The sequence below is a fragment of the Anser brachyrhynchus genome, assembly GCF_964034855.1.
Source record: "Anser brachyrhynchus genome assembly, chromosome: 2".
Taxonomy (NCBI): Eukaryota; Metazoa; Chordata; class Aves; order Anseriformes; family Anatidae; genus Anser; species Anser brachyrhynchus.
The window spans coordinates 70,167,897-70,194,815 of NC_137695.1; the positions used below are offsets into that span (position 1 = coordinate 70,167,897).

Below are 26,919 nucleotides of genomic sequence, written 5' to 3' on the forward strand. Positions count from 1 at the left end.
GTGGGCTGTGGGAAAAACTGTGGGGTGTGGACTGGCTGGTCGCACCATGTATGCTGACTAGAAATAAGTCTAAAATAATAGTAGCCTTGAATATCCATCAAGTTTCTGAAAATTTGCAACTCTGAGACTTCCAGAATCAAAGGTAGTTTCTGTTTATGAAATCCTTACTGGATTTTTCCTCCATGAGCTTGTCTAGATCTTGACTACATGTAAGCCTCAAATTTCACAGTTATCGTAAAGGCAAGAAATTCTGTAGGAAATAAATAAATAAAATAAAGATAAAAATAAAGATAAAGATAAAGATAAGATAAAGATAAAGATAAAGATAAGATAAAGATAAAGATAAAGATAAGATAAAGATAAAGATAAAGATAAAGATAAAGATAAAAATAAAAATAAAAAATAAAAACACTTTCCATTGTCTTGAATTTGTCCAATTCCTTTGATATCCCAATAATTCTTGTATTGGAAGATGAAATAAAAAAAAAAAAATCAACATTTCTCCATTCAGTATTAATAGGATAATTCCTGTTGGTCTCTTGGGAGACCATGTAGACCAACCTCCTTCTCAAAGCAGGGTGAGGGTAGACTAGTCAGTGCTCCATCCAATCTGTGGTGGAAAAGCTTTGAGAAAGAAGGCTGTACAACCTCTCCGGGCAGCCTACTCCTCTGCTTTGCTATGCTCATGGGGAAAAAAATTGTCAGGGAGCAATAAGAGCAGGGCTGCTCCACAACAGGGATTGAGCTGGGAGATGAGGGTGACCACAGCCTAGGAAATGGTCTCCCAAACTAGGATGCCATTCCACAGGGCTGGTGGGTGAGGTGGGTAGACCCGGGTGGAGATAATAGTCTCCATCAACTGTCCCTGACAAGCCAAATGACACAAATCAAGTCCAGGGTCTATCCAGAGTCCTACTAGGGGGTTCCAGTCAGGAGTAGCAAGAGACAGAGCTGGAGATGGAACTGGAGATAAGCCTACAAATATGATTTCGAAGTCCATGCACGAGACAAGCTTGGAGACTGCTCTGGAGAGAGGTATGCTTATGATGTAGTTCAGGAAGGGACTGGCCTGAGCTTAAATAAAGCTCCTGGACCAATGAGCTTTGGTTTGATTCAGTTGCCCTCACACTGGTTTCTAATTCTACCTGAGATACCCTTATATATACATCCTAACTACCACATCAAAAGGGTGTACATACAAAGTTCTTTATTATATCTGCTGGCAATGTGTGAATGTCTCAGTTATTCAAAGGTATCTCAACTGGTGCTAGATACTTCTGTGCAGGCAAATGAACAAGGCCTGTAATATTCCCTGTATGGACATTCCATCCTATACCTGGTCACCCTTGTTGTCCTCCTGCAGACACAATCCAGCTCTGTTGGATTCTTTTGAAATTAGAGACAGTAGAGACCAGAACTGCTCATAGTATTCTAGATACAAACCTGCAGAGGTCTATTAACATTTTCAGGTTACATGTCTCATTCTTTCTAGTGCTAAGATTTTGTTTCTTTCTTTGACCATTTGATAACTGTTTTGGTGCTGTCATGTAAATACTGATTTTGTTGTCGTAATATCTGGTTCCTGAGAGATAACGAAAGATATGTGAATCTGGGAATGCTTTTTTTCCCCCATGTGCCAGTTACATGTACCTACACTGAATTTTATCTCTTTTAGAAGAATCTTCCTATAGTCTTAATTTTCATTCTGCACAACCCATACTCTTTCTAGTATTTTTAACTCCAGAGTACTTCATTCTGTAGTCTTAACTTTCAACATTGGTTTGTTTAGCAAACAAACAAAACAAAAGTTTGTTTAGTGTCACAGGACACTACCTAGACCCCTAGAAAAAGGTTTCATGCTTGTTCTTAATATACTGACATGGGGTAAGAGCACCAGGAGAAAGGTGGTAGTTTATTGGTAAAAACAACAATGGAAGCTAGTTTCCAAGGGTACAGCAGACCCTGATCCTCATCTTGTATTAATCAACACTATGAAGACTATATCTTCATATATACTAATATGCTATTAATATACTAATATGTTATTAGCATGTATGAAGTATAAGTAACTAATTTATATTGGCTTAGAATTTGTATATTTGTATATATATAGAATTTATATTACCTTAGAAGATGCCTTGCTATACAAATCACAAGAGCACAACATGGTCAGTCAAAGAGGGCTTGCGATGTGTCTCTGTTACCTACTCTTGGTAATCTCAGGACAGAATAAATCCTGATTAATTTTCTTTTAAATGTATAACAGAAGTATTCTGTGAAGAGCTAACATCTCTGTTGGTTTGGTTTGGTCTAAAGTCCACCACACTGGCAGAAAGATTCTCAATGATCTCAGTGGACTATATTTGATATTCCATGAAACATACACTCAGCTAAAAGGTACAATTATTCTTTACAATCTGCAGTACAAATAATAAATCTTGCACACATCTTATACCACCTGGCTGCATGGAATCCCTCTATTATTCAAGAGAAACTTTTTTGCTCATTTTTTAATTTATACCCCCCTGAAAAAAAAATAAAAATTTACACCACCCAACACCAACCCAATATTTACACTTGAAAAAAGTTGTTTGTTTGTTTGTTTTTAACTCATAAACAACAGAAGTGTTTCTTCACTAAAATTAATGAATGCTTTTAATTTCTCATGGTCTTACTCTGTGAAAAAAATACCTTTGGATTCTGTTGAAACGTACAAAAAAATCTGAAAATTTTGTGCTGCTTTATACCATAAATCACTCGTTCATAATAATGCCTTCCTGTCCAAGCACACTAATCAAATCTCTTCCCTGTCACTGGAATTATTACATTTTAACAAGCACAGGATTTAATCATCAGTGCAGGGTTTTCGTGCATTTACTTCACACAGGCCTTGACAGAAAACCTTTACTCATGAGTTGTCCTTATAGTGGTGGTTTGATTACCATTTTGACTACTCATGTGAGTAATACTTTCTTGTTTCAGGCCTTTAATTAGCTGAATGCTTTCAGAGATATTTCTATATAAAGCATTTTCTCTGTGCATTAACCATGGTATCCTTCCTCCCTCCCTCATGTTAATGACTTGGGCAGGTATGTATTTGTCTAATGTATCAATCACTTTCTCCTCACTTTCTACACATCTGGTCTTTCTGATTTCTTCTCATGAGTTTTAAGAAGCTTCCCTGATAGAAAAGACATTGGCATCTATATTAGATGTCATATAGGATTTGATCTTTTGTGATCCCTGTCCCAACTGAAATAAAAGACAGTGTCCAAGTGAAAAAATAGCCCACAGTTTTCAAAGTTGCCAGCTGCTTTGCTTCTTTGACCTTCTTATGCCCTCTCTAAGCTTTTTGGACCTTGAAGGTCATCAGTACATGTTCACAGGTCTCCATTAGCATCCAGGAGTGACTACAGATGTTGCCGAGGTAATTTCTTTAATCAGACATGTAGCTGCTCGTTGGCAGAATATTCTGCACCTGGGACTAACAATGACTTCATGTGATATATTAACCTATTCCTGATAGAGACACATGGAGAGATAAGAGAAGGAATTTATGAAAGAAAACAGTTTGTCTAAATTAAGTTGTTATTCAAAATGCTCCCTTTTCAGTATAAACTCCTATGGATTATCAAAAGTTAAAATTCATCTGCAACACAGGGCCAGGCCTGGAGCCAGAAATTTATTTTGTTATTTTTTCTTCTTTTACACATGTCAAGAGATGTCCAAAGAAGGTTTTACAAGGAAAAATTCCATGTAATGAGCAAACCTAGACTTTGGAAGTTTAGTCGTTTTTTTTCTTTTTTCTTTTATTATTATGGCCCAAATCCTGTAATTGCTCTGTGAGGACTATTTTTTTTCACTGATTTCAGAAGTCCATGCAGTTACTGTGGCCTACCTGAGTGCTGGAATTTGGACTAATGCTGCCTGGGATCTACTCAGCCAGATTTTAAATAATTTCTCTTAGCAGACAGCTAGAAGGATTTAACATGCTGCTGTCCCCCACTTGTTTGTTACACTGGACATGACTGCTCCCACAACAAAGCCAGAAGAATGCAGTATGTGCTCACCTTATAGCTGCTTTCCCACAGAGATGAGTAGCTTAGTTCAGTCAGCTCTGCAGGAAAGCAGCTGAGGCACATGCACTTTGAATCCTGGTAACTCATTGTGTTAACAGTAATATCTGAAGAAGGTTGAAATGCACAGCTGGGGAGGTAATTTATTAGGCTCAGCTAGATTAGTCAGGGCTTACCTGTCATCATGCTTGAGTTAGAGGCTAGAATGGCAACTAAAAGTAAGAAAGTTTGACACAAAAATTCCCATTGTGCTCTGCTCTGTTTCTTATTGACCTCTGTGATACCTCATTGTACAACAGATTCTGACATGTGATGAATATTTGGAGTTCTCACGCTCATTCAGGGGCCAATCTCTGTTCTCAACCTTTGGGCAGAAAGAAGGGAGAACTCATTTTGTTTGCCTATAAACTGTTTAATTTATATTCAAATGTCATTCACAGTTTCAAATACAAAACATTCAAACCTTATTCAGTTTGGAGGGAAGGAGAAGGGGATCTAAGTTTTCACTTTCAGACAGGATCCTGTGGGGTTTTCTCTATCAGATCAAGTTTTAGAAAAGGCTTGTTTTCCAGGTCTGACTCAAGTGGACCACACAGAATATTTATTTTTCAATGGCATTATGGGAAAAAAGGCAGAAACTTGTCAAAAAAAAAAATCACAATCACATAACTCAAATTTACCTCTGGCTCATTTCTATATTGCTTGCCTGGTTTCATCTGTTTAACTGAGAAAAAGCTACACAATTTATAGAAGATTCCACAAACTGTGAGGGGAATGTAAACTCTTTTTTGGAAATGAAGGCTAAAGAAAATATGGGAAAAAGGAACCGTAAATTGTACCCAAACTTTAGACAACACAAGGATAGTATCCAAGTAATGAAATTAATTTTCCGGTGCATCTATTTCTATTTTACTGCTATCAGTGTTCCTAGTGATAATTTAAGGTCATCTCAAGCAGACTGGTCACTCCATACCCTCAGATCAGAAACAACTTCATCAAATTCCAAATCCACTTGAGTATTGCAGATCATATGGGAAACAAGATAATTGAATGTTCTGAGAACCCTAGAAGCTGATGCAAGCAACTGCCCTAGATAAAACTGATAGGTGAAATGAGGAGAGAGTTTTAGCCTTAACTCTGAATATCCTGACTTTCACCATTTTACAGGGGATACTTTAATAGGTAGGTGATTGCAATCCTGGTAATGCAGTCTCCACAAATACTAAGGATCTTGTGACATTAAGAAATCTCCTCTGGCTCCAGTGAATCAAGATCTGCCACTTTATAAACATCTTCAGTAGCACTATTGGAGGGGTTCTTTTTCCTTTTGTAAATAACAGTAATTACCAGACACACACACAAGCAAAATAAATCAGTATTTGGTTCCTTCTGTTATTTCCATTTTGCATGTGCACATCCTTCTAATACTATTTAGTTCTGCCATCATATGGCACAGACTCACATTCCTAAACCAGAAAACTCACTATTCTGACTTCTACATGACTCCCTAGACCTGATTTTTGTCAAGTCCTCTTTCAAACACCTCCCAGAAAGTCTTGAGACAATGATACGCTGTCCCTTTGTAGGTCTTTTCATAAGGAATTGGAAATCACACCTGAGGGAAAAGAGACAACCATCTTTATAAAGGACAGGAACAGAGCAAACCACACTTGCACAGAAAGCCCCTCCCTATCAATAGAGGTTTTACAGCAAAAACATTTTATTGTATTTTATTTTATTTTATTTATTTTATTTTATTTTATTTTTAATCTGTTGCTATCAAGTGCTAGCTGTCTTCAGGAAAAGAATAAATTTGACAGTTTTGTGTTGATTCTCACATTTCCCATTACTGACTCTTTTCATCTCTGTCCTGAAGCAAAAATAAATTTCCCTTTTTAAGCTTTTGATGATAAAAATCTCATCTGTAGCCTCATAAATGATCCTTTATTATCTATATTAATAATGAATAAATGTCTGTTGAATACCCCTGATCCTTTGCATTAATCGTGCCAGATGTATTATAGATAACCTTTTGATTTAACAGCACAAACTGTGAAACAATATTAAACCAGTAAAAGACTGATCTTACTGGAGTCAGTAAGGTCAAAATTATAAACATTTCTTTCATTTCTATTTGTAAATTGTCTTATTACACAGCATCAGTCCCCATCATTTATTTTGGAGAGAGGTATCAGACTAGCTGCAGTCCTAGAAATAGAGCTCATAAATAATATCTTGAATAATTTTTTTAAATATTTCCGTCTCTTCCACTTTTCCTTCCTAATGCCTCCTGATGGTCTTAATTAATAGAGCATTACTACGTGATCAGGTTCACGTCCACTTACTGTACTATCTTTTAAAAATATGTTGCTCGCCTCTTTCCCATTAGTTCTATCAGAATCAGGCACAAACTTAATTCAGTCATCTTCCAGGATGGCACTGAGAAAACTGTAGTCATTCCTGAACAAAGGGATGGAGCTCCCTTTAGATTAGCACAACTGCATTCCATAAGTTTGACTGTTTTCCTCTTACATACCTGTTGTCTCTTCCTGTATGATCATTTTCAAATAGTTTTTTGTTTTACTCAAATGGCCATAACACCTGAGAACCCACTTGCATGTAAATCAGGATAACACCCTCCATAACCTTTCCCTTCTTCTTGCTGTTTTGTGACATCTATTCTAACTTTCAATGCCTCTGTCAAAAGTGAAGCACCTTGTTCTATATTAGGTGACAAAATACACCATATCTTTTTTATATTTTTCAGGGAAAATTAAGGCTCAGTAGTTCTCAGTGAAGTCAAGGGAGAAATATCCTAGTTCTGTGCTTTTTTAAGTGTAGCTTCTAAAATGAATTATGTAATGCTACTGAGGCTAGAGTGCAGAGACTGTGCACATCCACTTACCTGTAGCAGTAACCGTAGCTACACTCTTGTAAGGCCTATTCAAAAAGACTTAAACATTTAAATTGCCCATGCAACACTCTAGTTATAGGACAGACATGCTTACTTAAAGTCACTTAAAAATTGTTAGCATAACTGAAAATGTAGATGAGATATACGGTGGCAGCCTTGGCGCTGCCCAGCTTTTGTTCCCAGCTACATGCTGCCGAGTTTGCTTAACAACTGTCTTTAGGAATGCTCTTCTATCTAAATTGTTAGGACCTGATTTATGACCAAACACCTAAGGGTTTTTTAGAAGCAGTCAAATAACATTCTTCAGTAATAAATTGACTACAAGCAAGGTTCAATATCTACTAGCTCATTCCCTAAGCAGAACACAGTTCAGTGATTCCATACGTTCTGTTCAGGACCCTACAGTATTTGGATTTCACTGCTAATTTAACTGGCAGGAAAATAATTCAAGATGTGGACTTGTAAAATGTAAAATTAGGCTTTGGAGACAACATTAAACGGAGTTGCAACAGTTCTTTTAGAATTTAAGAGAGAAAACAATTGGTTTTGATACAGCAAAAATGTATCATATATCAATGACCAAGTATGATGATAAACAGTAGAGGAAAAAAAAAATGTTTCATTATTACTGAGTTCAACTGTTGGGCAATTTTTAATGATCCATTACCAAAATGCAGTTCAAGGCTATGTTTTGCAATTGTGTGTGTTGTAACAAACACTTCATGCAAGGACAGTTGTCAGATTCTATTGCTGGTGGTGTCATCCAGGCACAAGGAAGTGCAAGAGGTCTCAAACATTTCTACAGACAGGTTTTACGTAAGAAAGTAGCACTCTGCACCCTTTGGGCAGCTTAGCAATCTCTTACACTGAAAAACAAACAAACAAACAAAAAAAACCACCTCCTTTGCTGTCATCTCATACCTGAGTTTGAATTTGCTTGTCACAGTTCAAACCATGCTGGAAATGTGGGTGAAAACCTCATCCCAATGAGGTCAACAGTAGTTTTGCTGCAGTTTCACAAAGGCCAGCTGACAGTTTACTACATTTGGATATTTGAATGAAACTCAAGGTTGGCTCCTTACAAATAATAACATCAAAACAACAAAATAATAATAATAATTACAAAAAAAATAATAATAAAACTAAAATTCTTAGACAATAATATAAAAATTTGATGTTAAGATGTATGGTGTTTGTTGTTTATGAGAAGACAAAAATAAGTGCATCTCTTCACGCAGCAGTGTAATATTATCACACATCAACTAATTCTGTTTGATTCATGACTTACATCTGTAACTGTTATGGCCATTAGGCAAGATCCACTTTAAAGGCCTAATCCAACAAGTACCTGCATACTTAACCACTTTAGTCACATGCACAAGTCTTTTCTGTCTCACAGACTCATTTTCAATACTACATGCATATAGCTGCCAGGAAATGCATGTAAGACACATTTGGCCAAGTTCCCAGTAAATTTGTTCTGGAAAGTGGCATGGCAATATTCTGACATTACATATAATCTCCTAGCATCACTGGGTGAACTCGCTTTTAGTTATACTGGGGAAAATATAGACAGCAACAGAATTAGATGAACAGCTTTAAAGATGCTGAAATGAAACTGTATAAAACCCTGGCTCAGTGAGTTCGATAGTGATTTTGTTGCCAACTTGGAGTAGACAGAGTTTCATTCAATAACAACAGATAACTATGCATTCAGTTATATATATACTGCAGTTTGTTACATATACTGCATTCAATAGTACCTAACATAAATCTCCCTGTAAACTCAAACCCTGGACAAAACTGCAAACATGAGAGAAAGAGATTTTCCAGTCTACATGGGTAATTAAAGAAGAGTTCAAGATATATATAATTTACTTAGGCTAATCTCTGAAAGAAGGATTTGTAACAAAATGCATATTTTTGGTACATTCTCTCTTAACTGCATGGCAAAACATATCATTTACTTTCTTGTTGAATGATAAATAGTACCTCAAATTAAACAAGATTATTCCCTGTGAAACTAAACTACAGCTTCTTAAAGGCAGTAGTGGCATTTCCTCTTTGTGTTACTATTCTCTCCATTTCCTGATGATGAAAGCCACTGTCTGGATTGTCAGCTTTTGGTATTTCAGCTGGACTGATAGCATCAAATTTATTTCTTGCCTCGATCCTTTCCTTTGTCACTATCTCACATGACTGTTCTATGCAATATACACTCCCATGTTTGGTTCACAACACCCTGACTTTTTTCCATTTCTCTGAATTAACATGTATTTCTCTTTCATGGCAAAGGCACCAGGGTGTTTAAAATACCTTCAGACCTCTTACCTTGTTCCTTCCTATTTAGTGTATTTACACTGTTAGTAACATTAGCAAATACTGATGTCAATCTAACATTTAATATTAGTCTTCCTCATATTGAATAGCACCAACTCTTCAAGACCCTTACTGAAGTCACTTAGAGACATTCTCCAGATTTATTTAATAATAAACTCACGATCCACTGTAAAATTGCTATTGACAGCTAACAGAATTCTCATTATGCTTGGGCTTTAGAAAAGAGGAAAAGTTCTAGTCTAAAGGCAGCTCTTTCTTTCTTGTTCATATACATCTGTGTATTCTGCTTTCAGTTAGAAACAGAACAAGCATGCTGTGAAAAAGGTGTTTCTGCTTCCAGAACCCAGAAAACCTGGAATATGTTAGACATCCACTGTTCTCTGCAGAAATATTACCACAGAGAATTGTAATAAAATAACGAAATAATAAAAACGAAATATCAGCTTTTGAGAGAGGTAGAGTTCTAGCTTGGACACTTTGAGTCTTGGTCAAACTTTAATTCTTAGCGTGGAACCCAATAAAATAGTCTTGCAACAGTGATCTACAAGGAGATTAAGGTTGAAGCTACAGTATACGCACCACTAAAATTCATAGATTGCAGCTGATATATGAGAACAACAACACCTTCATACAAATATTTAAACAACTGGATGCAGAATTCCCAGAATTATTTTCTATCCATAAATATTTTCACACCATGTAACAATGCAAATGAAATTACAGTAAACTGGTCTTATTCCATTCTTCCTCTATCTGATTACATTTTTCCCTATCCATAGAGCAGAACTTTACTGGTGTTTAGCATCTTTTGCATCCTTGAACAAGTACAGGTAAGATTTGTTCTTGAAAACAAAAAAATCACCATTTAAAATCTACATACACTAGCCATTAGCATTTGATAGATTTTTTAGTATCATAAAATATTTTTGAGATGTCATTTAAATGAAATGACCTAAGCCTGTTCTAAGTGACAGTTTATATTAGAATGAATTTGCATAATTAACAATAAATCAGAAAAGGAGGATTTTACTGTTACTGACATATAATGCTACGACACAAAGAATAACATATAATGCTTTACTAGAGTAAGTAGAAGCAAGATGACATACCCTCTTCCAATTCAGGGACAATTTAAGACAGCATGCCTTTAATGGTGTCTGGTAAGATAAAGGCTCTAAGCCCTTTTTGTGCTTGTTTTTCAGGACCCTAATCCTTTCCCTGTAGTGAAAAAGCACATTTTCTCTTTGCACTCCTACAAACACAAAGGGTTTCTTTTTTAGCCTCCTTCACAGTCCTCACCCTCTCCTCTTCTGTCAGCCTGGGATATTATTTTAACCACCTCCAAAGCAGTCATCATGGTATAAGGAGTGGAGAAAAATAAGGGAAAAGGAAGAAAAGCAGTAAAACAAGTGTGTGCACTAATTGTTCTTGGATGAAGAAAAAGGTAGAAGAAAAACAGCCAGGCTCATCAGTAATGCAGGCCCTGCCATCCCCAGATGTTACAGAAGCATCAGAATTGCTCCCTGCAAGAAAAATTGGATTAGTCACAATCTTGTCGACTAATGGGCACACTCTGTGATCTTTAGAGCTTCATTTACTGGGTTAATAGTGCTTTGCCTGAGTTCTTTTGCAATAGGGAAAAAAAAATGTAAGAAGAAATATTCTCTGTGCAGTCCACAGCCACTGACACGAGTAATATCATATTCATCACAGACAGACCTCGTATCTCATTACTGCTGAAGAGTTTGCCCCCAAGGCATTTGAGCTCAGTCAGGCCAGGCCCCTCATGTGGAACCGTTCAGGTATATTGTGAAATGATTTAATGCGATAATAATGTCCACTTTGTGAGATAGATTATGTTTTTTATAGTGGCTGATGGTTAATGAATGATACATTAGCAAACATCACTAAAACATTATTGAGAAAATGCAGATAAGATATAGAAACTCCTTTATTCCCCACCCCCATCCTTTCCCAGATGCATAAGAACAGGAAGCAGAACTTAGAGGAAACTTGACATTTTTTGTGAAGCTACTAGCTTGCATACTCTCTCTCCTGCTTGCTTGTTCTCTAGGGAAGGGGGAAAAGAGATATTTAAAAATGTTGTAAACACAAACTGAAATATCTCTTCTTAAATCAAATGAGAATCAATGAAAGTGCAAACCTGAACAAATACATTATATGTTGACCCAGTTTATTAGATGAAGCCATTTACCCTGATTTGATTTATCTGGCAATACACTGCTCAGCTGTGAAATTAGATAAGAAGAGCCTATTCACCTTATTTACAACATTATAGTGACTCCTGCTAGCACTACTATGGTTAAAGATCTGTCAGCAATTCCATTACAAACACCTTTTTTTTTTTTTACAAAACACCATTTTTTTAGGGTTTATAACATGGCTGTAGATTCATGCTTAGCTTGAACATAGCAATTCAAAACCTATAGATTCAATTAAAATCTCCCACAGAGGACAAAGGATTTTGGATTAATACTGCACGCTCTTAAAAAATGTAAAAATCTCCAGGTAATTTTCTGCATTTTTTAGTCATTACCGCTGTGCTTATGAAAGAAACACAAAGAGGGTCATATACCCTGATAGTGCAAGTTTACTAAAGCTAACAGAGTTGCAATGATTTACACTAGCTGAACAACAGCTACCCTTTCTGTTAGGTTTGACATACCTGTGGTAAACGTGCTTCACACCAAGAAATTATTTTTGTTCTTCTATGTTACTTTGATTATCTGTGCTATTTGGCTTATACACATTTCTAAAACCTCTCTGTTTCCTTAACAAGAGTGGAGGTGAAATGAGGACTAAGTTCCATGTGCTTTCAATGGGAGTTAAGTAGTACTTCTGAGCTTGCAGTGTAAAATTCATATTGAGCTGTTTTCCCATAAGACTCCTGAAACGGTTCCTGACATGGGGTTTTCTCTACAAAAACCCTTTCCTGTTCAGGCCTGTTTTGTTTTGCTTTAAAGCCAAAGTTTCTATAGGAAAGTTCTGTTCTGGTTTCCTTCATTTTAATTTCTGAATGTCTTAACAGCTCAAACTGGAAATAATTTTCCTCTCTACACAAAGAAGACTAGATGTATTTCCATAGATTATCTACAAGGTGTGGTTTGTATTCATACCGGGTGTATATAGGTAGATGGGTTTGATTAAATGTTTAAAGTTGAGAAATGTCAGCATTTTCTTTGTCATACACATACACATATACCTTGTGAGATCTTTAGATGGCATAAACCTTATGATCCTTAGATGGCATAAATCTAGATGGCATAAAGCTTAGGTACATTGACCTGATTTTGCATGGTTAACTGATTTATTGCAGCTGGAGATCTAGTCCACCATATGCATAGCCCACATCTAACACATCTCTTAGTGCTAATACCTGATGTGCACACAAACATTAGGCATATGGATGTCACGTCAATGTCATTTTTATATTTCTGCATTTGTACTACTGAATATATAAATTAATATTTTCAATTACATCCTTTCAATTTTACATTCCGCTTTTCTATTAGGAGAATAACACATCTGTAAGAAATTAGTCTACGTGACAAAGGGAAGGTTTTTCTCATCACAAGTATTTTACCTTTTGTATGTCTCCTTCAGTCCCATTCCTCCAGTGTTTCTGGTTCTGATGAAGGTGGTAAGATCGCAACTGTAACTGAGAAGAAAAAGAAAGGGCTGGTGAGGTAGTGTCTGCTGAGTTCAAACAGTATAAGATAAAAGCAGTTGTACAGATACAGAACAGATTTTATCCATTTCATAGACAGCAGATACATGTTTATCACTGGTATCACCCAGAGATACCTACGATGTACTAATGTGTTTAGACAAAACAACATGTACAAAAACAAAGGCCTCTTCCACTCCAGGTTTCATTTTGACTTCCACCACTGTGACTGACAGAAAGGCTAAAATAGTTTTACCTCTTTTCATAAAACTGGTTTGACATGACCCAAAACGGGTTGTAAAATAAGTGTACTTCATCCAAAACAATGTCCCTCCTATTTCACGGGTACTGAGGAAAAACATTGAAATCCGAATAGATGAATGCAACAACAGGATGGTAAGGCCCCACGTTTTAGCTGCCAGCTCAGGCCTCTCCAGCTGCCCTGGCACTTTGTGAGGTGGAAAGCATGGTGGCAGCTGTGAGGAAGAGCCCTGTTCCACCATCTGAGCCAGCCTGGGAGGTGGCTGCCACTACAAATTTCATCAACACACTCTGCTGATGGGCAGCAGGGAAGGGTCATTGAGGAAGGTCCAGCAGTAGTAGGTACAGTTTGCTGAGGAGGAGGAGGGTGCCCAAGATGGTGGCAGGGGGAGGCTTGGGGTTTAAACTCCATCCTGCTAAAATTGTTTAACAAAAAAAGGCAAGGTGCATCGTGGCACTAGTGCCGTGCAGTGGTGGGGGTCCTTGCTTTCAGTACCAGTGCTGGCAGGGCTCTGTGTATATACCAGACCACTGAGAAATGTGGAGGCTGCATGTGTTTGGTGCTGGGGGCCAACCATGGATGGCAAGGTAATGTGGCAGGGGCCAGGGATGTCTTGAGGAAAATAAACTTGCAAGAAGAAATATTCTGGGTGCAGTCTTAGCTCCCTGATTTGCACCCTTACTCCTTGTCTGAGGGGAGAAGTGTCTCCCAAGGGGCTCTCCTAAAAACAGGCCCCCTGGAAAGTCACTGCCATCTCGAGGATCTCTCTGGGAGCTGTGGTGAGGAGACAGCCCCAGCCCTAGGGGAGAGGGGAGTTGTGGCTGTGCTGTGTGCAGGTTTGGGCTCCTACCAGAACCCCTGCTCTGGAGGCTATCCTGTGCTTTTTTGTATTTTGAAAGGCATGTGGGACCCTTCCCAGATGACATAAGCCTGAGATGTCCCCTGAAGTGGGTAGGGAGGGAAGACAGTAGAAAGGATCTGAGCTTTTTGGAGGGAAACAAAGGAAGTGCTTGGAAATACAAACTATTGAGCCTCTTCACCACTCCAAGGCATATCTGGATCTAGGCTCCCAAGATGAGATAGTGTGGCATAATGACCACACAGACACTAGGGTAAGTTTAGGGATCAATAACTTCAACTACCACTTTATTGAGGACAGGCTCCCTTCTTATACCATTAGCTCTACAAGCAGTACTTTCCCACTAGCTAGTCATTGGTTAACAACTTTGCCCAGCAACAGCAAATATTTAGCCACTTCCATGTCTTAACGGTTGGAGAACAAGCAGTTTGAGACAGCAAGGCGTCTCATGAATCGCCCTTCTTTGCTCCTTCTAGCTTGTTTACATTCCTCATGGCTTCATCGTTATGAGTCCAACTATCACCAACCACCGAGCTTGTCGACCCCCATGGCGATACTCCCACAAGATAGTTTAGGGATACAAGGCAGAGTTTTTCTTTTTAAAGTGAGCTTTGACAGGCAAATATTTCATGGCCCAACGCTGAAGCGCACCTGCTTGTTCCAGGTGGGAACTGCATCGGTGGGACCTGTGGTGGGATTCGGCCATGAAGCTGGCTGCGTCCTGCAATCAGAGGTCAAGACCGTTTTCGCATGTCAGTAAGTTTTTTACTTTGCTTGCTTACCTAATCAAAGGTTTAGTAGGTCTTATTTCTTTGTTGTTTGCATTTGTAATGGTCTGAAACTTAGCATGCAGATTATCTGTGCTACCAAAACACATCCCTATGCTACTCAAAATGCATCTGTAGGCTCCAGAACATGAGAACTGTATACTATATTGAAAAAAAAAAATGTGCAGAATATTGTGATTGTACATTAAGGTAGAAAATAATCTTTTTTCTTTTTTTTTTTTCCCTTGCACTTATCATCTCATTAATCATTGCTGCAGTCATGATGCTTTACTTTTGATGGGTTTGTTGTCTCTCTTCTGTGAAACGTTCAGAAAGAACACGTATAGTTGTGGTTTTTTTTATATTCTGTTCTTTTTTTATGCTGCCTACTATGATGAGTCAGAGAGAAACCTGCTGCCTATATTTGAAATCCTGACTTGGTCTTGCTGGTATATACCAGAAAATTTGTAGTTTGTCTTTGTGAATTATGCATTAAACCTACAAATCATATAAAAATTTAAGGGAATGTGACTCATCGATGTTACCTTATTTTGATGGATAGAAACTAACTGGTTGATGAGTTACGAAAAAAAGATTTGCAGTACTTGGATTTTATCAGAGGAATAAAATTGACGTAAACCAGGTTTGTTATCATTTTAAGTTTGTACACAAAGAAAATATGCCATATCATAATTCAGAAATGTGGGGGATTTTCCACTGTGGCAGGTAGCTCAAACTACCTACTGCAGAGGAAGGCAATGGTGACTTGAAGAATATTCAGAATATCTGGAAATTATACAGAATTTGTCTGAAATTAGACTCCTGAAATTGTAGACAACCAGTAAACATGGGCAATTCTTCACTTGTTCTCCCAGTGTACTCCCCTGGCACTACCAGAAGTAAGTTCTTTTTCTACAGACAACATGGGAGGAGCTTGGAAATGAAACAAGGATTTCTGCTAGTGATAGCAGGCAGATAGTAGAGGCCAGAAACTGGGGAACTGAGGTGGTCTGTAAAAGTCAGGTTAAAAACATGGCATTCTTCCTTGTCAAATATGGACACTGATTGTTGTCAGTCTTTTCACTGATACACTGATACTGTGTTTCATTAACCATTTGAATTAGGCATTAGCAGATTTTAGGTGGAGTTGCAGATTTGTCTTACTTAATGATATAGGAAAGGAGTTTTTTAAATCTCACAATAATATACTTGACTTGCTTTTCAAGTGAAACTATACGATAAATTAATTGCATACCTACACATTGACTTTAGATACTTTCATAAACATCCCAGAGATTTTCTGGCATGCAGTTACTATGGCCATTATTCTTGAAAATATATTTTGTAAAGTGTGACTATTCTTTTCCTTCATTTCCCCAAAGATACTGGTATGTATGTACAGAGAAATGGACTCCAACTGGGGCCACCCATAGAAACGATAACGTGTAAAACAACTGTCTTGAGCACTGAGAGAACTTTCTCAGTCTATGAAGTTTGGATTACTGTGGAAGTCTCGGTGCTGCACCTGTTTTCAAGTAAAACCCAGAAGTCCTACTCTTGGGTTAATACTATATTGTATCAGAGACTGAAAACACATAGAACAGAAAAATGTCTGCCTCAATTTGTAAAATTTAGGGAAGAAAAAAAAAAGACCACAAAAAAAGCAAGTAAAATGTAGAATGTTGTGGTTTAACCCAGTCGGCAGCTAAACACCACACAGCCGTTCACTCACCCTCCCCCCTCCCTCTCTGGGATGGGGGAGAGAAACGGGAAAGTTAAGCCTGTGAGTTGAGATAAAGACAGTTTGTTAAGACAGGAAAATAATAGTAACAATAATAATAATGATTATAGTACTACTACTAATAATGTGTATGAAACAAGTAATGCACAATGCAATTGCTCACCACCCACTGACCCATTCCCAGCCTATCCCCAAGCAGCCGCCCCCCCCACCCCGGCTAGCCACCCCTATATATTGTTTATCATGACGTCAGATGGTGTGGAATACCCCTTTGGCCAGTTTGGGTCAGCTGTCCTGGGTCTGTCCCCTCCCAGCTCCTGCTGCACCCCTAGCCTGCCCGCTGGCAGGACAGAGCGAGAAGCTGAAAAGTCCTTGGCTTAGTGTAAGCAGTGCTCTGCAACAATTAAAACATCAGCATGTTATCAGCGCTCTTCTCATCCTAAATGCAAAACATAGCACCCTACCAGCTACTAGGAGGAAAATTAACTCTACCCTAACTGAAACCAGGACATAGAAATAGGCAGATTAGAGAGCACAAAAAACGTTCTTGTTATTTTCTTGTTCATTTTTCTGTTCACTGCTGGTACATCATGAGAATGGCATTCTGATGCCTACAAATTCAGGAGCAGACAACAGGCAGGAGCAACATACATCTGCACACTTCACAACCTGGAGGAAAACTTCAAGCTGCACCTGAACCTAGACATACATAATATTTGCATTGTATGGTGGCTGTGTGAAGTGTTTTAATTTGTCTTTTTTCCCAAATCTGCTATTAAATAATTAACCCTTAGGAATCTTCCATTTAGAATAAATCCAAGGAGAAATGGGAGAATATTTCATTCTCATATTTTAAGTAAAGGTATGAGCAAGTCAGTGAAGCATTATCTCTTTTATAGTTATAGAAGTTGAGGCACTTTTTCTGACTTTTTTTGTTTTTGTTTGTCCATGTCAGTTTTCTCTAGGTGTTTGGTGTGATTTTGTGCTTTTCAAGAGGACAGGAAAGGGGCTATGCTTCTAAATAATGTGTTGCCCTGACTTCATAAGGCTTGTTTTGTCTGGCAAATGAATTATGTAAACCTTCTCCACCCGAAACTGTTTCAAGTCAATTAATTGTTGTAATTACTTAAGATTTCTTTTTAATGAATATGACTCTCCAGGGATTTGATGATATCCTGTCATCTGTAGGCCTGATAAATGAAGTGTGATTTGTGACTTGCTGCAAACTGAATACTTGTACTTGAACAATGTCTCTCTTTCCTATGTGCTCATTTAATGGAAGAAACGCCCTTGATGGAACTAGGAACATTTGCTTTAGTTGGTCCCTCGTAAGATAAATTTTGACTTTTATCCCTTTTGTTCTCCCTTCCTTTAAATGCAGACCTTGTTAATGCATTGACAATTGCTCGGGCCAAACACATGACCCCAGTTAGGTTACCTATTGTAAATGAGACTAGTTTAGCTGTTCCATCTCTCATCTCCATTAGATGTGCTAAAATGTGAAAGATTAGCAGTCACTCAGTGCAGAAGGAGACCAATGCTGTATGGCAATTTCTTATGTTACCTTTTCTACTACCTTCTTCTCCTCCGCAATACTTTGCAAGCAAAACAGCCAAATTCAACAAGCAAGGCACCCTCCTTTTGTGTGTGTGCAATACCTAATTTCCAGTGCTTCTCAAGAAAAACAGAGCTGCGCAGTGCTGCAGATAAGGACAACCAATCTGAGACAGCATGACAAAGAGACATGAAGTTGGCACAGAGTTGCTACAAACAGTGCAACTGCTTATATATCGATTTCAACAAGCCTATTTTCCCCTACGCTGCAAGCGTACATAATATAATCTAATCACCAATGCTTGGTAAGTATAAAACAGGTGGGATTTTCCTGATTTAAATTCCATTGGTGAAATGAGGATTACTGCTTTTACTGCAAGACCTTTCCTGAATACCACATGGGTACATTAAACATTGTAAAACACATAGCAATAGGCTTGGTCATAGTTTGTAACATAAGGACAATGAATTATTGTGTATCACAAGCAAAGATCACTTTGACCTTCTTCTATTCAAGAGAGGGTTCCTCAGATATACATAGCTGTCTAAAACTGAAGTTACAGGTAGTGAAAATGTACAGAAGAGTCAGCAACCTGATAATAGAAATGAATTAACAAATGGAAGAAACAGCCACATGTATTAGTTGTTTAGCAGAAACAAAGGGACGTGAAGGGTAGAAAGGTGATAACTGTGAGAAAAGAGTGAGGAGTCACCACACTCCTTCTGGGAGTATCTGGGATAAAGATATCACAGAAAATGAGAAAATATTGAATTTTCACTGAAAAGGTATTTTGAACTTTGGAGCTCAGAACCCAGGAACAGTTGTAGGGAGTTAGACAAAATGACATCAAACCCTGAATCTTTCCTAAACTCTAAATCCACTTCTTTGTACTGAAATAAAGAACACTCTTTGCCTTCTCACCACCCTTCCTTTTTTTTCTTTATGGGTTGGCAGAAGCAACAGGCAAGCACACGCATGGACAATAAAGTAAAAGGAAATGTTTTTCGTGGCTTGATGGGCCCAGCTGACAACACAGTATCTAGAAGTGATATGAAACTGATTGTCTTTGGTGTAGTAATTGGATGGAAGACATTCAGATCACCTTTGATTAGATGAACTTCTGAAATTACTGAGATTTATCAGTGCACGGATTTTATTCTCCGAGGACTCAAGAGAAAGTGTCCCATTAACTTAATGAATCAGGCCGCAAGAGAACAACTGCTCTTGAAGTCAGAATGAGATATTTCCCATCAGTGGCACAAATTCTGCCAATAAAGGCAACAGAATTTCTCAAGTGAAATGAGATTAGAATATGTCTCCCCTGATTTTCAGTAGTTAAATGATTGACTATCCTGTAATAGGCTAATTATTAGATTACCTTCAATTTTTGTGTTGCAGGAAGGAATGAAAGTTTTCTTTCTCTACCTAGATTATGTGGCAGCTGTGGCAATGCTTCACTCATGCTGTTGCATAGTCCTGACCTTTGAAAAGTGGCAAGGTACATTCATCTTTCCCAATCTCATCTGCCTTTAGCAAGGTGTCCCCAGCTCTGGAACTTCTGGGAATTTGACAAAGGCATCTTCCTTCATGTCAGATCTTGTTATCTACTCTGTCTTCTTGACATATGACACACGTCAGATCTCATTTTTTCACAGCTTGCTTTGTTTGCCCCTTCACAGGTGGGAGATTCCACATCCTCTTTTTTGAGCCATTTCCAAGGTGCTTCTTATTTTCCTGCAATACCTTTGTGGCCTTTCTTGACAACTTAAAAGATCATTTTTGTCACTGATGGTTTGTAGTTCTTCACAAAGGAAAACAGCTTTTCAGAGGCCTCATTGGATAGCCACAGTAAACTATTTCCATGCCTTCTTTACAAATGATACTCTTCCAGCTAGGGCTCTAGGGAAAACAACATAAGGGGTTAACTTAAGATGAAGGATAACTGAAGGCTGAAAGAAGAAAGCAAATGCATTCCTGACCCTGTTACTTGCTGTTTGAACTCTTGCAGTAAGGAGTCCAATAAGAGCTGAGACTATGCATAGATGTTGTTCAAAGTGCGTGTGCTGGCTGCACAGCCTTAAATACTGATCTAAAGGGATGGAATTAAGAAAGAAACGTCGTAATTTAAATAACTTGTAAGCCTTATTTCTCCTTATGTATGTGGCTTTTTGCAATACTTTGCCATTGTAAATATAACACTGATTTGATGTGAAATTAACATTGTAAATGAGAAGCAGGTAATTACAGTAAGTGTAAACTTTGAAAACATGAAGTTGCTTGGTCCAATCTACCTAGGTTTTATACTAATAAATCCATTTTCATTGATTTTGAGGCTTTTCTAGATTAAGGCTTCATTTCTACAATACCCAGCATAAATAATTACATCTGTGTCTGGTCCACTTGAGAAGCTGCTAGCACAAAGCAGTGTGAATAGTCAAGTTTGTCTTGCCTTTTGATGCAGTCCACAGAGATGATTTAATCAATGATTAGTCAATGACAAAGCCATTACTTTGTTTTTACATAAAGTGTAAAGGGATAATTAACATTCTTTAAGGTTTGTTGATAAGTAGGTAAGTGGCAAACTAAAGATATCTGAAATTCTAGTATTGAAATATATCACAATATTCTTATTGTTCCAGAAAATGGAGTTGTCAAACGGGCAAAACTGTCACACTGAATTAGAACATGGTTTAAATGTAAAATGCAAAAGAATGTACAACCTAAACTTAAAAGAAAGTTAAATGACATAAGCAAGGAAGAGGTATAAGAAGTCTTTAAATTGTACTTCTGATCAGGCAGTTTGCAGTAATAAAATAAAGGTTGTAATACTTCATTATTGTAATAAGTAGAATGCATGCTTTCAGAAATTGCCTATAGGCACATACTTTTATGCAATATAGTAAACACTTTGAACTGTGTGTCTCAACAATAAAAACATGAAGAACCTCCCATTTACATTTGATAACCTCTTCCCTGATATTTGTGCGTGCTGAGTGTAACAGCAATGCCTACCTTGGAGAGAGGATATGTCCCTTTATTAACTGACGTTTTATCATGTTTTCACAGTTCTTAAATGCAAAGTGTTTATATATATTTGTATGTATGCATGTGTATATATATATCCATATATATATATATATATATATATATTGCATATAAATAACTGGATGTCCTAAATCTTTCTTCACTCCTCGCTTCCCTGCATCAAATCTTTATATTAAAAATCATTGGTACCGAAAGTTTGTAATACAGTCGATTATTTGAATATCTATAAATCAGCCACCTGTGATACACACTGTAACAAGGAAAAAGGAATCAAGTTTTCCAGTAAATGCTATTCTTACAAACCCAATTTTAAATAAAACGCATTGTTAAGGGTGTGTTGTAACAAGTTTCATGACTCTAAAAGGGCAAATAAGCTATTTCTCTTTACTGTATTTGCTGATGCAGAATAGTTTGAATTTAGATTTTGACTTCTGTACTAAGTATATTCAGCTCAAAGAAGCTTATTCTGGGCTCTTGGAGATGTGAATTGCTTTGCACACTACTGTAATCAACAACAACAGCAACAAAAAGCTGTGGATACATTCTAAACAGGGGACAAAGGGGATAAAGGACAATACATTCTCTCAGCTAGTGTTGTAACCTTCACACCAATTTATCTTGAAATGGGTTTTAAGGAAAAGCATGGCAAATATCTTCAGGAGCTTGTGAGCTCTAAACAGGTTTTATTTGCTATTTTGATCTCTTTCTTTTTTTTAGATTATTTTTGTCCTTAGTAAAAACTCAGAATTTTGTTAAGAACAGCCAAGCAGGTGTTTTGTGTTTATTAAATATACCACCCTAATAATATACTGTGACGGTTAGATGTGCACATCAAGAACAGTCAGTTTAATACATGGGAAACTGTTCTATGTTGACCCACAAAACTGGTTGCACTGAGCACAGCTTTTTAAAAGATCTGGCAAAATATAAGAGGACAATTATTCCCAAATTCTTCCCAATTCATCATGTAGAAGACAGCCAATAGCAATGGAGAAAAAATGTCAGGCACAGCAATAAACATATGCAAAAATGCATGAGTCAGGATGCAGTCAAATGCATTATTGACCCCCACACATACAGACAAATTTAGACTTTATGAAGCAGGAGGAACATAAGGTACTGTAATGCAGCATCATACATAGTTTCACGTTGGAAGGTTCTCTAAAAATGTGAGGATGATGCTGTCATAGTACCTGACCAATTATAGTAGAGATGTATTGTAGTTGCAAAACAGAGAATTTACACAAGCTTTATTTAGTGAAATGCAGTCTCCAAGTGATCAGAAAGTACATGACAAAAGATACAGAAGAAAGTAGGAAAAAGGAAATAAAATACTTTAATTGCTTTCTGTGGATGAATCTCCTTAACCTTTAGTTGGTGCGTATCTACACATAGCAATTATATTTCTTATCTGGATGTTCTTAGACAATAAATCAAGAATTAGGCTTGAGTGTGGTCACAGGTAATGCACAACAGCATGCACTTAAGTATGTAGATATGCCCTTTTTTAGCTCAAATTAGAATACACATTATATTGGGGTGGATTTTTTAGGTTTTGTTTTTGTTTTTTAAGTGACTATATTCTTCATGTGTTTCTTTCTATCAAGTTCTCTTTTTTACAGTCCTAAAAAACAAAAAAAAGAGCTTATCTTTATATGCACCCAGATGAAATGCAAGAAGCACAAAGTCCTATAGAGAAAAATCAAATAAAACTATGTCATGTAATATCAAATACAATGAACAAAAAACACATTTCCCCCAGTTTTGCTCTAAACTAGTCTGAGCATGATGTCTTTGTACAGTTCTTTCTCACTTTCAATTCAACTGCTATTTAAGGCAGTAGGAAGAGGGAGAAGGATACAGAGAAGAAAAGCATTTTATGCCTTTGGACTTCTTCTAGAACTGGGTAAAGAATTTACATGAAGTTCTGTGGGGTCTTGCTTGGTATAGCTGAATTGACAAAAGAACAGCTTAATTGTTTACTTAAAGTGCCCTTTATTGTTTTACAGTCTGCAGCAGTACATCATAGATCATAATCAGATGTACGTTAAATAAGATTTATCAAGATTTGTTCAAATTTTTCTTGATCAAAACTCAGACACACCTCAAACCTTCTGCTATATGACCTGTTTCATCCCATTCAATATTTTCCCTGATTTCTCTTCCTAAGTCTCCCTGAGTGACCCAGCACTCTTTATACTGTACCTGTGAACCTCCGCAATTTCCCAGCCACAACTTCTGCTGTGGACTAAGGATTGTGATTGCCTGTCCTCCCCAGCCCTTTTCAGAAAAGTCATGCTTATTCACATGATTTTCTTGAAGCAGAATTTGTTTAAGCAAAGGGCAAGATAACCCTAATTCATCTCATTTTGCCAGTTAAAAATGTTACACTCTACAGGTTGTTCAAAGTCATTGTTATTAGCAGGTTATTTCCTGCAAAGCCTTTGTCACCCACAAGGCATTCACTTCTGAAATCATTTCAGAAGAGTTGCAGGGATCTGAAAATATCTTACAGATCATCAGTAGCTTTGAAAATTATATTAGGTATCAGCCACATTTGTAAATGAAGAAAAAAAAAAGAAAAAAGAAAAAAAAGAAAAAAAAAACATATTTCTTCATCAAAATTAGGGGGAGGTAAACAGGAAAAGATTAAAAAAAAAAAAAAAACTCACGTGCAGATACCCAATCAATATTAAGGTGAAATATTAAAAATTATTAGGATGACTGGGGAGAAGAGTCATAATTACTGTGGCATCCATATTGACAGATGCCAGACTGGGGCAAATTTATACCTGCTGAGCAACTGGCAAAATAATTCGTCCAGGAAAATGTAGATATTGATGAAAAATCTCTATGAGAAAACCATGACTGAAACAACTGGGTAAAATAGTCTGTGTAAAATAGTTTTGAGTAATGTCATTTCATAAAGTGATGATTCCAGAAAACTGGCAAGGAGTAAGGCTACGTGATAATAATGCTGCCAACAGTTTTGGAAAATGACTCCTAAAATAGTTAAAATGTCCTAAAAGTCATGCAGCTTAATAATTATTTTAAGTACTTTTTTTTAATTCTTCAGGTTACAAGCCTGTAAGAATTCAATTTATCATGTTCTCCTGTCATCCCTCTGCAAAGACAAGATACTTTTTAAAAAAGCTATTCAATGCAAGCTCATATTTTTACAAAAATTATGTGGTTTTAGGAGCTTGCTCAAGAAGATTATGAAATATTGTGATAAAATAACAATTTAGCAACACTGTGTACTAATATACATTTATAAAACACGTGACACAAACATACTAACTTCTTTCTTTGTACTGAAAAGAAAAAAAAAAGAAGAAAAAAAAAAAGAAAGGATCTTTCAGAAATCTGTACTTTTCTTAGTGTAGCAAATACAGGAATTTTCTAGCTCTACCAGCTTCTGTCAGGTAGTAAATCTTCCAGAGGGAAGTAAATAGTTCCTGTGCTTTTGTTCAGAATACATATGTAAGAACCAGAATGGCAAACTTTTAGCTCTACAGTATTAAATCCTTTAACAGAAATTAATAATAATAATAATAATAATAATAATAATTAATAATTAATAATTAATAATAATAATAATAAAGGGAGTTAGAGAGAAAGCTGGACAGATACATTACTTAAACATTCTCCTTAAGATTCCCTTGTGCTCCTGAGTTCTTTCTCATCACCATAAGCTCTCTGCTAGTTGTGAAACTATAAGCATACGAGAGCTTGTCATGCAGGTGTATTTCCTATACCTGCCACACTGTGAACTCACCATGTCTCTGGCCCTGAGGAGAAGTTCTCTTTCCTTGCAGCAAGATTATGTTTTAAAAAGCTGACTTTTAAACCTCTTACTGAATTTTTTAATGGATTAAATTCATCATGTCACCAGCTGCTGTGCAGCTAATAGAGCCATAAAACACTGTATTAAAGGATTACCCATGCAAAATTTCCTCTTGTGCTAATGTGAATTTTAATACTTTTAACATTTAGTTGAGATGGGAATGTCCAAGAACAGCTTGTTCAATAGGTTGTTCTATAAAATTAAGTTCCTCAGCTCATCACAAATGCCAGGACTCCATTAAGTTAAAATTTTACAGAGAGGCTAAGATGATTCACTGTATAGCATTTGCAGGGAGGAACGCAACATCTGCTTCTCCATTAATGCTATAAAACGAAATAAAACACACGCGAGTATTGTAACTGCAGGGGAACCAATCTGAACAGCTGAGAGTCCTCACTCCAAATTAGCTGGAGGTCAGTTTGTGCCATTACATAGATGGGGCAGAAGAACAGAGGGAGTAACTAATCCCACTCTCTGAAGCAGGGCGACAACAGTAGGCTCTGACTCTAGTCTCACATTAACGTGCAGTCAGAAGGAATTTTGTGAAAGCAAATTATGTTTCGTTGGTAGGAGGCATGGAACAGAAAAGGGATAGTTATGCTTTTGTAGCAGGGAGTGAGACCTTTAGTTTTATTCTTATCTATAAACAGTAATTAACAAGGTAGCATTTATGCACCTGAAATCATGAAGTGACTGCAAATAAGGTATGGATGGTTGCAGTTTCGATTGCTTTCCATTTTTCTTTCTTTGTTAGTTGCATAGTAACAAAGTGGCCTGCTAGAGGCTGTCTCTGTGAAGTAGCTATGGGATTAGGTGCCTTTTCTTTACTCCTATTTTCTGCAGAATGGGATAGTTTGTAGGGGATGCTAACAGATGTTAGAAAGAGCCTGACCAAACTCCTCTACCCTGCTATCTCACCATAAGGATCACTCTTGGAAACCATCATCCTTAACTAGATGCTATCCTCATTTATTGCTGGAATTAACACATAATTAAGCACTTGGAACTTGCTCAGAACATTTTTCCCTGCCACAGGTGTTGGGATAAGCCTGAAGGAAGGGCAATGAGCAGGCAATAAATGGCCCTCCCAGCCCATCAACATCTGCACCAAGCGTCAGTTCTGATAGCACGGTGTCTGGGTAGACAAGGCTGTCAAAGTAAGAAAGGCTGAGCTGTCCTGTGGTCCCGATGGAGCTCAGAAAAAGAATATTGATAAGTAATGTTGGCAAAGCACTCTGTGTTTACAAAATGTGGTGTAAAAAAAAAACTAGTTTCTCCTTAGGGCAGCTTGTTGAGCACTGATTGTTCCAGTATCACCTAATGAACAGCTACATGAGCCCACGCATTTTACACTGCCAGCCGTGCCTTGATCTTGCAGGGTGCTGCCAAACCAGAAACTACTGGCTACAGGAGCAGCCAGAACACTTCTTGAGTCCCACCCTGAGTACATGGGAGAGGAGGTGGCCCCTGGAGATACTAGTCCAGACACAGTGCATCCTGGAAAAGAGGCAGGTGGCTGACTTTGGCACCTGCTGATCCCCAAATGAACAGAGCTGCTGCCAGCAACCTCCTGTGTAGGAGTCTGAGCAGCTGTAATGTTTTGAGAGCTTCCCAAGGGGCAGTCAGGAGCCTGATCAATTGGCAAACGAGGAAGAATCAATAGGTTTTAGGTTAGGTCTCCAAATACTTTAAATATTTAGAATTTAGAGATGAGCAGTTCACTGCCTTTTGAAAGAACAGTGTTTCCAAATGAAGGGGACTTTCCTTAGAGAAAGTAGTTCATAATCCAAGACAAAATTTTGTTGTAGTGGTAGTAGTCATAATA

The 26,919-nt window shown here is 37.4% G+C and overlaps 1 protein-coding gene across 2 annotated transcripts in view; it reads right to left on the reverse strand.

Moving 5' to 3' along the window:
* LOC308189333 (uncharacterized protein) overlaps window positions 1–26,919 on the reverse strand; it is a 97,142-nt gene that overhangs the window by 7,828 nt on the left and 62,395 nt on the right. The window contains exons 1-4 of one of the 2 annotated variants that reach the window (XR_013946298.1): window positions 16,811–16,843; window positions 14,791–14,860; window positions 12,935–13,009; window positions 9,813–10,853 (exon numbers count right to left, since the gene is read on the reverse strand). Coding sequence is in view for 1 of the 2 variants with exons in the window: in XM_080579268.1 (XP_080435394.1) it covers window positions 12,935–13,009; window positions 14,791–14,860 (145 nt within the window). In the remaining variant the exon portion in view is untranslated. Of the gene's footprint in view, window positions 1–9,812; window positions 10,854–12,934; window positions 13,010–14,790; window positions 14,861–16,810; window positions 16,844–26,919 lie in introns of those variants that run through there. The other variant, XM_080579268.1, reaches the window with a different exon arrangement.